The following is a 12,966-nucleotide window of genomic DNA, read 5'->3' on the forward strand; positions in this document are numbered from 1 at the left end:
ACACTCACATTTTCAGACACCAACTTCTGCAGTTTCTCACTCGAATCTTCCACCAGTGCTGTACCATCAGTAAACAACAACTGACTCTTCCCAGGCCCTCTTATTCCCAACAGACTGCATATTTGCCCCTCTCTCTAAGACTTGGTGACATCACTTACCCCCTACCGCAGAGCAACCTGCACTTGGAACTATTTACTCTCCATTCTCACTCGTACACATGCCTTACACTCCTGATAAAAACTTTTCACTGCCTCTAGCAGCTTTCATCCCACCCCATATATTCTGAAGACCTTCCATAAGGATCTCCATCAACCGGATCATTTGCTTTCTCTAGATCCATTTATGCCGCATACAGATCTATCTATTTTTCTTAGTACAAATGGGAACATCAGTGACGGGGGCTAATAGGGAGTTAATAACAAGTAGTGGTTAAGTGGGAAGGAGATGGAGGGAGTATTTTGAAGGTTTGTGGAATGTGTTTGACGATAAGAGTGGCAGATATAGGGTGTTTTGGTCGAGGTGTGTGTGTGAAGTGACAGGGTCACGGGGAATGGTTTGGTAAACAGAGAAGAGGTAGTGAAAGCTTTTTGGAAGATGAAAGCTGGTAAGGCAGCAGGTTTTGATGGTACTACAGTGGAATTTATAAAAAAAAAAAGGGGGTGACTGTGTTGTTGATTGATTGGTAAGGATATTCAATGTAAGTATGGTTCATGGTGAAGTGCCTGAGGATTGGGGGAATGCATACATAATGCTGTTGTACAAAGGCAAAGGGGATAAAGGTGAATGTTCAAATTACAGAGTTATAAGTTTGTTGAGTATTCTTGGGAAATTATATGGGAGGGTGTTGATTGAGAGGGTAAAGGTATGTACAGAGTATCAGACTGGGGAAGAGCAGTGTGGTTTCAGAAGTGGTAGAGGATGTCTGTTTGCTTTGAAGAATGTATGTGAGAAATACAGATGGATTTGTATGTATCATTTATGGATCTGGAGAAGGCATATGATAGGGTTGATAAGAGATGCTTTGTGGAAGGTATTAAGAGTATATGGTGTGGGAGATAAGTTGCAAGAAGCAGTGAAAAGTTTTTACCAAGGATGTAAGGCATGTGTACGAGTAGGAAGAGATGAAAGTATTAGGTTCCCAGTGAATGTCAGTTTGCGGCAGGGGTGCGTGACGTCTCCCTGGTTGTTTAATTTGTTTATGGATGGGGTGTTAGGGAGGTGAATGCAAGAGTTTTGGGGAGAGGGGCAAGTACGTAGTCTGTTGTGGATGAGTGGGCTTGGGAAGTGAGTCAGTTGTTGTTTGCTGATGATACAGCGCTGATGACTGATTCAGGTGAGAAACTGCTGAAGTTGGTGACTGAGTTTGGTAAAGTGTGTGAAAGAAAAAAGCTGATGGTAAATATAAGAGCAAGGTTATTAGGTTCAGTAGGGTTGAGGGATAAGTTAACTAGGAGGTAAGTTTGAATGGAGAAAAACTGGAGGAAGTGAAGTGTTTTAGACATCTGGGAGTAGATTTAGCAGCGGATGGAACCATGGAAGCATAAGTGAGTCACAGGATGGGGGAGGGGGCGAAGGTTCTGGGAGCATTAAAGAATGTGTGGAAGGCAAGAACATTATCTTGGAGACCAAAAATGGGTATGTTTGAAGGAATAGTGGCTCCAACAATGTTATGTGGTTGTGAGGCATGGGCTATAGATGGGGTGTGGAGGAGGGTGGATGTGTTGGAAATGAAATGTTTGAGGACAATATGTGGTGTGAGGTGGTTTGATTGAGTAAGTAATGAAAGGGTAAGAGAAATGTATGGTAATAAAAAGAATGTGGTTAAGAGAGCAGAAGAGGGTGTGTTGAAATGGTTTGGTCACATTGAGAGAATGAGAGAGGAAAGATTGACAAAGAGGATATGTGTGTCAGAGGTAGAGGGAACAGGGACAAGTGGGAGATCAAATTGGAGGTGGAAGGATGGAGTGAAAAAGATTTTGAGTGATTGGGGCCTGAACATACAGGAGGGTAAATTGGAACGATGTGGTATACTGGGGTCGATATGCTGTCAGTGGATTGAACCAGGGCATGTGAAGCGTCTGTGGTAAACCACAGAAAGTTTGGTGGGGCCTGGATGTGGAAAGGGAGCTGTAGTTTCACTGCATTACACATGACAGCTAGAGACTGAGTGTGAACGAATGTGGCTTTTTTGTCTTTTCCTAGCGCTACCTCGCGTGTGCACGGGGTGTGTGTGTGTGTTGTGTGTTGTGGGGTGGTGATGGGAATAGATGAAGGCAGCAAGTATGAATATGTACATGTGTATATATGTATATGTCTGTGTATGTATATGTTGAAATGCATAGATATGTATATGTGCACGTGTGGGTGTTTATGTTGTACATGTGTAGGTGGGTGTGTTGGGCCATTCTTTCGTCGGTTTCCTTGTGCTACCTCGCTTACACAGGAGACGGCGATTAAGTATAATAAAAATAAAAATAAGTACATTGAAATGTATAGTTATGTATATGTGTGTGTGTGAGGGCGTTTATGTATATACATGAGTATGTGGGTGGGTTGGGCCATTCTTTCGTCTGTTTCCTTGTGCTACCTCGCTAACACGGGAGATGGCGATTAAGTATAATAAATATAAATAATAAATATTTCTCACACGAATTCTTTAAAGCATACCTGATCCACATATCCTATCCCACTTCTGAAGCCACACTGCTCTTCCCAATTTGGAGCTCTGTACATGCCTTCACCTTCTTAATCAATACCCTCCTGTACAACTTACCAGGTATATGCAACAAACTTAACCACTGTAGTCTGAATAAAACTTTATCCCCCTTGCCTTTATATTATGTCACTGTACTACCTTTATCCCCCTTGCCTTTATACTATGTCAGTGTACATGCATTCTGCCAATCCTTAGGCACCTCACCATGATCCCTACACACATCGAAAATCCTTACTAACAAATCGAAAACACAGTCACCCCATTTCTTAGTAAATTCAACTGTAGTGTCAACCACTCCAGTTGCCTTGCACATTTCATCTTATGCAAGGCTTTCAACACCTCTGCTGTCTTCACCAAATCTCTCTCACTGCGCATATCACTCCAACCCAAACACCCAACATCTGCCACTCAACAGTCCTGTTATCACTTTGCCCTTTCCAACACACTTGTTTACATTTTCCCAAACAAGTAAGGTATCAACGGGAACAGATGGAGAAAGGCCTCGTTCACTCATACATCCACTTTCTAACTGTCACTGGTAATGTTCAGAAACAATAAGCCCCTATCCACTATCAGACCCCATAGACCTTTCTGCTGCATATGCCCTAGTTCAATCCAATGATATAACATTGCCCTCTATAAACCATATTGCTCCATTTCACTCTGTCTCATGTATGCCTTTCATCATCCAGTATATTCAAGCCCCAACCACTCAAAATCTCTTTTACTTAATCCTTCCATCTCCAGTTTGGTCTCCCTCTTTTTGTTCCATTCACTTCTGACACATATATTCTCTTTGTCACCATCTTCCTCATTCTCTCTACATGTCCAGACATGTCCATAACCTCTTCTGCTCTCTGAACCAGTCTTATTACTTACTTGATCATTCCTCCTCACACTACAAACTGATCTCAAACAATTCATTTCCAACATATGCACCCTCCTCCATACTTTCATACATAGCCAATGTCTCACATTAATACAATGTTGGGACTACCATACCTTCAAACATACTCCTTTTTGCCCTGCCAGATAACTTTCCCCTACCCTTAAGACTCGCTTTCATTTCCATGGTTCCACTTGCTGCCAAGTCCACTCCCAGGTATCTAAAACACCTCACCCCTTCTGAGCTTTCTCCATTCACAGTCACACCCCTACTAACCTGTCTCTCCACCGCCAAACCTAATAACCTTACTTTTATTCACAATTACTCTCAACTTCCTCCTTTCACACACTCACAAAGTCAGACACCAATGTTCACAGTTCTTAGTTGAATTTGCCTCCACTGCTATGTCATCAACACATAACTGACTTATACTACTCAGGCCCCCTCATCCTCTAAAGACTGCATACCTGACCCTTTTTCCAAGATCTTTGCATTTACCTGTCACCAACCCATGCATTTACCTGTCACCAACCCACCCATAAACAAATAAAACAGCCATTTAACATAACAACCCCCCTGGAGTCATTCAGCCTCCTCTCTCCCTACACAAGCATGCCTTACTTTCTTGATAAAAACTCCTCACATGATCTAATTGCTTTCCTGTCACAATATGTTCATAATATCTTCCACAAAGCATCTATATCAATCTTATCATATGCTTTCTTCATATCCAGAAATGCCACATATAAATACAAATGCCTATATTCAAGGATCACAAATTAGAGTATCATTAATATGCATGTATTTAATAAATAACATGTATAACTGATAGAACCAATGTGCATATGAGATTTTAAAATTACTCATCCAAAATCATTCATTACCGAAATGATTTTGACATCACACTGGAAAGAAATCACATACATATCACTGTCAGCAAAGGAACCTTGTTGGATTAGCTTGGTCCTATGATACTCATAACTTCGAACATTAATAATTTTTGTTAGAAAAAAAAAATATTTATATTCCTACACCATTAAATAAAGTTCTTAAAAAGGTGGTGTGCTAAACACTCTTTACTCCATTTTTGAACACTCAGGGGTGCAGATTCCAGTAGGCGAAGCTGCAGCAGATTAGAAAGAACAATAAAGTCAGCCAAGGTCAAGTTTGATCCTGCAAGATATTGCTCTTTACCCAGTCTGGTACTGAGTTCTTGTATAAAGTTAGCTCGTTCTCTGCAATAAAAGAAAGAAAAAAAAATGAAAAATAGTTAAAAATGACATCACCTAGTATCACAGATAAATATTTTGAGCAGAGAAACTGGTTTGACAAAAGTTTTGAAGGATATATCAGGCTGTTCTGTTATGTTAAGGTCACAAAAGCTAAATATCTATCGATCTATCTATATCTCTGATGCCTGTTCTGATTGGAACTCCCTTAAAGGGGTGGCCACAGCAACAAAGTCACCATAACTAGTGAACTCCGGTGCTGCTTCTGAGCCTTCAGTGCCTCACCCTTAACAGACCACTGGTAGAGGGAACTCTAGTGCAGTGTTTGCTGAGGCTCCTACATAAAGTTCCCTCTGACTTCTATCTAATGCTCCTACCAACTACCTCTACCTAATAATCCTGCCTAAATGTTCTTACCTACTACTATCTAGTGAACCTACCACTTTGCCAAAAGACAGAGCCACAGCACAGTGCTCACTGCAGGAAAAACTAGTTATGAAGAATGAACTGTGCGAGTTAAGTATTGTCAAGCGTTACATATGACAAGGAGAGATTGTACGTTTGTGGATAGATTGCCAATAGTCATTGTGTTAGTAAGGCAGAAAGAAAAGACAGCTACCTGGGTCAGAGGAATAAAACTTGACAACCACTCAAGTGCTCGATCATAAAGCAGATATCACGAACCCTCCCAATACCCAGGCAGGTAGCACTGGTGATACACCTCCCTGGTTGTTGGCTGTCTACCAGCTACTACCTAACAAGAGCTACATATAGAATGGTACAACTACACAAACCCACTCTATGCAGTCTAGCATATAAGCCTTGGGGAAAAAATGAATATGACAGAAATATAAGGAATAGAAAACAAATAACAAGGATAGGTGAATGGATGAGATCCTCACAATGCCACAGGTTTTACTTCTCACCCATTAAGGCTTCGAAATTATATCATTAAGAAAATATCCTAAATACAAAGTAGTTCTGGGAATCACCAGGACCTGGAATAATAAAAAAACAATAATTTGGATTAAACTTTAGAAAATCAATAATTACTTTTAACTGCAAGAAATAAAGACAGCAAGGATGTGATAACTTTAAAATTCCTCAAAGTACTTCAGGCTGTCAACAATTGAGAAGCTCTTAGAAACATAGGAAGCAACCAATCAAAGGACACTAAGTAAGAGAAGAGTTAGAAAATATGATAAGCAATACTTATAGTTGAACATAATACTGGACTAATGGAACAGGCTAAGCAAAGAAAGCAAAGAATTTTAAGGTTGTGAATGACAACAGAGAGATAGGCCCGGCAAATATAAAATAGGTAATCATATAACTGCCCCTGTATAAAGTTAGATGGTACAAATTACAGATGTATGAGTTTGTTGAGTACCTGTTAAGCTGTTTGAAAGCACTGTGATCAAGAGGGTGGAGGCATGCAATGGGAGGAACAACATGGTTTCAAGGGTGGTCGAGGATGAGTGGATCAGGTGTTTGTTCTGAAGAACATGAGTGAGAAATACTTAAGAGAAACAAGAATTTGTATGTAGCCTTTATGGATCTGAGGAAAGCATATGATAAGATTAATAAAGATGCCCTGTGGAAGGTGCTATGTATACAGAGCATGGGAGGAAAACCATTAGAAGTAGTGAGGGGTGTTTATCATGAGAACAAGGCATGTGTGTGAGTAGGAAGACTGAGGATAAGTGGTTTCAGGTGAAGGCTGGACTGTAGCAGGGTGTGTGTTGTCATCAAGGTGTTTAATCTGTTAATGGAAGAGGTGGAGAGGGAGGTGAATGCAAGGGTCTTTAAGGGTCTTTGAGATAGGAGCAGGTATACAGACTGCTGGGTATGTGGGTGGGGCTTGAAAGGTAAGTTGTTGTTTGCTGATGATATGGTGCTGGTGGTAGATTTGAGGGAGAAACTGGTGTCTAAGTTTGGGAGAGTGTGAAAGGTGAAAGCTGAGAGTAACTATGAATGAAAGCAAGGTTATTTGGTTTAGCAGTGAAAAGAGGCAGGTTATTTGAAGTGTGACTTTTAATGGAGAGAACCTGGGGGTAGTGGAGTGTTTTAAATACCTGGGAGTGGACATGGCAGTGAATGGACCATGGGAGCTGAAGTAAGCTATACAGTAGGATAGGGGGGAGCAAAGGTCTTTGGAGCATTAAAAATGTATGGAAAGAGAAGTCACTGTCTTTAAGGGCAAAGATAGGTATGTTTGATAGTATAGTAATCCTGTCAGTGCTGTAGAGACCCAAGGCGTGGGCCTTAAATAAAATCTGAAAGATATGGAAACTCTGCTGGAACTAAATTTTTAAGGGCAGTATGTGGTGTGATGTGGCTTGATCAATAAGAAATACTGGGGTAAGAGAGGTGTTGTAGTAAGAGGAGTATGTATGAGATAGCTGAAGAGGGTGTGATGAAATGGTTTGGATATACAGAGAGGACGAGAGAGGAAATGGTGACTAGCAAGGTACACATGTTGAAAGTGGAAGGAACAAGGAAAAAGGGGGACCAAGCAGGTGGTTTATGTTCAGGTTTGGGGCCTGAACATGCAGGAGTGTGTTATGAATGGGAGAGAAAGAGTGAATTGGCACAATGTGTACTGCAGGGGATGATGTGCAATTAATAAGCTGAACTAAAGTATATGAAGCAGTTGGGGGAACCAAAAAGAGGTCTGTGGGACATCGACTGTGGATAGGGGGCTTTGGCTTTGACATATAGAGAGTGGCTGTGAGCAAATGAGGCCATCTCTTTGTTCCTGGTGTTACCTTGCTAATGTAAGAAATAACTAAAAGAAACAAATGGGTTACTTATAAATAATGTCCCAGAAGTAATGTTAACATGGCATTAAGTATGAAGGCACTATGCAACTACTATAAGAGCACTTCCTGGCAAACAAAGAATTAATCATCTAACATAAACACTAACAATCTTTCAAAAAATATCCAATCTTAAATCTGATTAGACTCAAGCAACATCTGTGCTTTCCTAGGACTGCATAATGCTTCATTATACTATGTACTAAAATCAGTAATCACAGAAAACTATGCGAACATCATTCCTGCTTGCATACATAAACAGTGCCAGCCAAGCATAGCTATGGGGTGATGATCAGCCTCCAGTCCCTTATTAATAACCTTTTTATCATATGATATCCTACAAAGCTAACACCATTCTTTATTATGTTCTGGTGGTAATACAGACTGACAGAGAGAAGAAAGATGGACAAGGAGATATAAAAGGAAAAGATGCCTTCCTTAGGATGTAATGTTACTAATACAGCAAATTACAATGAAAAAATAATATACTTACTTATTATTCCCTAAAGTTAATTTTGAATGACACCGATCCAGAAGATCATCTATCTGAGTAATTAATAACGAATTGGAGAGACATTCATATAGGCTACTGGAATTTGAGGACACCTCTAACAGCCTTGTTAAGTATCGCCCAACATTGTGTTCACCAAAGATCTGAAATGAAGAAAACCTGGTAAGTTCTGTATTTCAGCATTTACATTCACTAGATGCTGAAGGTATGAGTGCAACTAAAGCTCATTTCAAAGACTTTTAAGGAGACTGACAGGACTAAGAATCAAGAGATTCTTTCTCCGTGAGATGGTCTGTCCATGGACTGAACCAGGGTATGTGAAGCAGCTGGGTCAAACCATGGAAGGATCTGTGGGGCCTGGTTTTGAATAGGGAGCTGAGGTTTCGGTGTATTACACATAACAGGTAGAGAATGGACATGAGTGAATGCAGCCGTCTATGTCTGTTCCTGGCACTACCTTGCTCTCATAGGAAACGGTGAAGAAAAAAAAGAAGAAAAAAGACAGCATTATAAGTTATCTGTCTTGTTTAGAGGCAATTAATCAAGCTAAAGCTACTAAAAATTTATTTAGAGTAAAACCAATCACTTTGGTCAAATTAAAAAAAAATTAATTAGAAAAGAATGATTTTCCTCACTCTGATGATACACTACCTGCACTCCAGCCCAGCACTGACCTCACCTACTCTAAAGGATGTGTTGTTAGAAGATGGTCAACAACTCCCTCACTCACACCCTCCCAACATAACCTACCCTACAACATCTGTTCAGTGTCCCCTGCCTGTCCCAACCCTCCACCACTGGCACCCATTCCCCACAGGCCATGCCTTCACAGACCGTCTTAAACCTTAACATGTTCACCCTGACCCCAAGCCCCCCATTCCCCTACCTCCTCGTACCCCTACCTAAACTCCTCTCACCCTCACCCAAATTTCCAGTCCAATCCCTCCACTAAGGCCTTTGCCCTAATTCCATAGCCTCCTCCAGGTTTACATCACACTTCAACCACCTAGCCAGCTGTTCCCCTCCCCCTTCCTCATGGGACCAATTTCCTCCACTTCTGCCCACAACAGCCCCACTCAAGAGTGACAATGACTGTTCCATGATTCTTGGATATATGTTGGTCAGAAATCTGAGTAAACACATGGCAGGAAATTAGAGAGCCAAGATAACAGTCCATGTCTACCCCTAGTGCCAAAATTTCCCACATTAAACAAAGGTTAGAGACAATAAAGTAGCAACTAAAAAGTCATATTTAATGGTGAATGATGGAAGCAATGATGTTCACTGCAAGAATTCAAATTAAAAGTTATCTTCAAAGAATATAATGAGCTGCTTGGTATCCTGAAAGATAGATCAGATAATATTGTTATAGCTGGTGCTCCCCGAGACAAATGTAGGCAACTATGCTGTAAGTAGAGGGCAAGGTGTAAAGAGAGACTGAATTGCTGTGTATCAATGTTAACATCAGCTTCGTAGACCTATGCTTGGCTTCATAGGAGACATGGGAGTATACTGCAGAGATGGCATTCACCTTAGCAATAAAGGAACAGAACTCTTAGCTGTGAGAATCTCAAAGATCAAATTGCCCTACAACTGCAAGGTAAAACTTTCTGCTGTGGCATGGTAGAGGTTGGAGGGTATTGGTGGTAGAGGTCAGGTCATGTTATATGTCTGAAAGAGAGGTCAGATCAAGTCACTTCCCCACCCTATCAGACAGCTATGACGGAGGCAGGCCACAGGAGCTCACTACACCTTGGTCTAGAAATAGTTTGTCATCTAAGCAACAATAAGTGTTCACTTTCCACTGTGGTAGCTGCATCTTGGGGATGAAGGGTCTTGATATCTGTTGATCTGGTTTTTATAATGTGGGAATGAGTGGTGCACAATTTCTCAAATGTAACTCGTATGGTTTCAGATGGGTGTATGTCACAACATCACTACATTTTATGATCTGTGGTTCCAGCCTGATTTTACAAATGGGATTACCTAACCTCACCTAACTTTCCCACCCTAGGAGTCCCTTTTATCTACAATGGGGCTTTCACAGTGCTGAGGAAGCCAGTCACGTCCAATGGGCAGGACCATGGGTCATAAATTGTAGTGATGTTGTGACATACACCCATCTGAAACCACAGCCCTAGGCATTTACAAGATACTATATCTCATCTAAACTCTGGACACCAACCATTCCTGCATTACAAATACCAGTCCAACAGATCTTGAGACCCTTCATGCTAAGATGCAGCTACCACAATGAAAACAATGACCACTTACTGATGCTTTGGTGACCAACTATTTCTAGACAAGTTGAGAGCCCCCCCATGACCAGCCCCTGCTAGGACCATCTTATTTCACATGCCACATCATCCTAAACACACTAATATCTTACTTTCAATAGTCCTTCGTTCCATCTTTTTTTAACCCTTTCTTTACCTGCCACCAAATACCCCTCTGCTCCCCTCAATGCTGCTCTTATTTGTTCTCTTTTTCTCATGCTTATCACTTCCTTCTAAAACATCTAAAGATCAACAATACTTTATCCATCTCTCGTTTGCCTTCTTTTTCAACCTTCGTACCTTTCTTTCAACCTCCTGCTGCTCTCTCTAGTACTCCTCCTAATAACTAACACTCATTCCCTGCAGATGCTACCCATACGATTTTCACTTATTTTTCAATAGCAGTTTAACTTTCTTATCCCCCTACTAAATACTCTTCTTTACTATAACATACCTCCTTCTGCATGCCACATACTTCACCTGCATGTGTAAGCAATGCTTCCCTAATACCCTCCACTTCTCTTTTACTGCTACTGTTTTACTTACCATATGCCTCAATTCACTCAATCTCTTTTGCTCACATAACTCTTTTTCAACTCACTCACTTTCAACACTTCTTTCATAACCAATTCATTTCCTCCTTTCCTAAAACCACACAAAAACTCTCACACTTGCCTCCCCCAAAACATTCTCAGATATCCAACCAGCACCCCCACTCATCACATTCATATCAAACAAACTCTCCTTGGGTGCCTGTCAATTAATACATAATACAATTACGCACTTTAATCCTAAACCCCATTCACACGTGTATACTCAATCAAACATTCCCAATGACCATTCCTCTTTTACAACAAAATCAGCCAGCTCTTCTCCATTTCCATGTGCACCTTAATATCTTCCAAAAATCTTGAAGAATTCTTCATATAATTCATCAGATACCATAAATCTTGAAAAATTCTTCGTATCATTCATCAAGATACTTAGCTGCTGTTCCTACTCTTGAAATGATTCATAAAGAGACTATCTATCTTAAGGCTTACAACTACATTTACGACAGAACAAGACCATGTTACAGTGCTCCTAGAATGAGCTTAAGGGGTATCTAAGATCAGAGTCATGGTACAATTTAGGCCAAGTGTTCAATCAAAAAGTTTTGACCTTTTTAGTTCATTAATCTTTTCCAACAACGTTAGTAGGCTTATGACAACAATTAATGACATATTCCGCTGGTTTGTCTAAACACAAAGAACACCATTTCTCTGTGAAGTGGCATATTTTGAATTTATTGGTCGAAGAATTTTACCATTAGTAGGTCTTACCTGACTAGCTGAAAGAGGAGACACTGAAAGAGTTGGCATAAGGGCTGTGGGAGAGTCTCCATTCTGTCTCCAGACCAAAGTTAGGCACACGTTGCTTTGGCTACGCTCTACTCCATGCCACACACCCCAAAACTGTTGAAGCTTTTCTGACACCTCCTGTCCACATAATGAAATTCATAAGTACATCATCTCAACTCTTCAAAACTATTTTTCAGGAATGTTACAGTATGCTAAGAAACTTAAGAAAACTGGTTTTGTACATATAAACTACATTTTGGACTCAGATAAAAGGAGACTGAATGGTAGATGTCATAAAGTCCTGTGCATTTAAGGCAGATGAATCATGATGAAATACCTTAATCATGGTATCAGCCATGCCAGTAAAACCATTTACATCAGTCAGCCAATCACAGCCCCAGAAAAGCAAAGAAGTTTTATGGCATAACAGATTGTGATGTCACCTAGGATATCTAATTTGTTACAGATGGGAATGGAAAGTGAAGTCAAAGGTCTTTGAGTGAAGGCAGGTCTATGGTATACTAGGGGTCAGAGGGTATGACAGGTGTACCAACAGCTGCTTGCAGATGACGTGGCTCTGATGGCAGACTCCACAGAGAAACTCAAAAAGCAGTGGCAAAATTTGGGTGGGGATGTGAAATAAGCAAGCTGAGAGTGAATGTGAACAAAAGTACCATATAGAGATGCAGCAGGATGGTTTAACATAAGCCTGAATGAGCAAGGCATGGAGGAGAAGGAGTGCTTTAGGTACCTCGGAATGGATATGGTAGCAAAGGGCATAAAATAATGGGGGCTGAAGTGAGTCATAGGGTGGAAGAAGGAGCTAAAGTCCTGGGCACACTGAGGATACATGAGTTTGAGGTGGAGGGAACGAGAAGTGGGAAACCAAACTGGAGGTGGAAGGATAGAAAGAAAAAATGTTATGAGCGATTAGGACCAGGACATGCAAGAGGATGAAAAGTATGCATGGAACAGAGTAAATTGGTACGATGTGGTATACAGGGGTCAACTTGTTGCAACAGACTGAACTGGGGTATGTGAAATGTCCAGGGTAAATCATTCAAAGGCCTGTGGGGCCTGGGTCTGGAGAGGGGAGTTGTGGTTTCAGTGCCTTCCACATGACATCTTGTGTATGGATGTGAGCAGATGTGGCCACTCTTCATCTGCTTCCTGGTGCTACCTCACTGAT

General features: G+C 40.9%; 1 protein-coding gene across 1 annotated transcript in view; it reads right to left on the reverse strand.

Moving 5' to 3' along the window:
- Positions 1-4,389: 4,389 nt before the first annotated feature.
- Positions 4,390-12,966, reverse strand: part of alpha-PheRS (phenylalanine--tRNA ligase alpha subunit) — a 61,737-nt gene continuing 53,160 nt past the window's right edge. The window contains exons 13-15 of the mRNA XM_071694549.1: positions 11,760-11,915; positions 8,144-8,304; positions 4,390-4,837 (exon numbers count right to left, since the gene is read on the reverse strand). Of these exons, the coding sequence (XP_071550650.1) occupies positions 4,639-4,837; positions 8,144-8,304; positions 11,760-11,915 (516 nt within the window). The 3' untranslated portion in view covers positions 4,390-4,638. The remainder of the gene's footprint in view (positions 4,838-8,143; positions 8,305-11,759; positions 11,916-12,966) is intronic.

Source organism: Panulirus ornatus, chromosome 57, assembly GCF_036320965.1.
Source record: "Panulirus ornatus isolate Po-2019 chromosome 57, ASM3632096v1, whole genome shotgun sequence".
In the NCBI taxonomy this organism is placed as follows: Eukaryota; Metazoa; Arthropoda; class Malacostraca; order Decapoda; family Palinuridae; genus Panulirus; species Panulirus ornatus.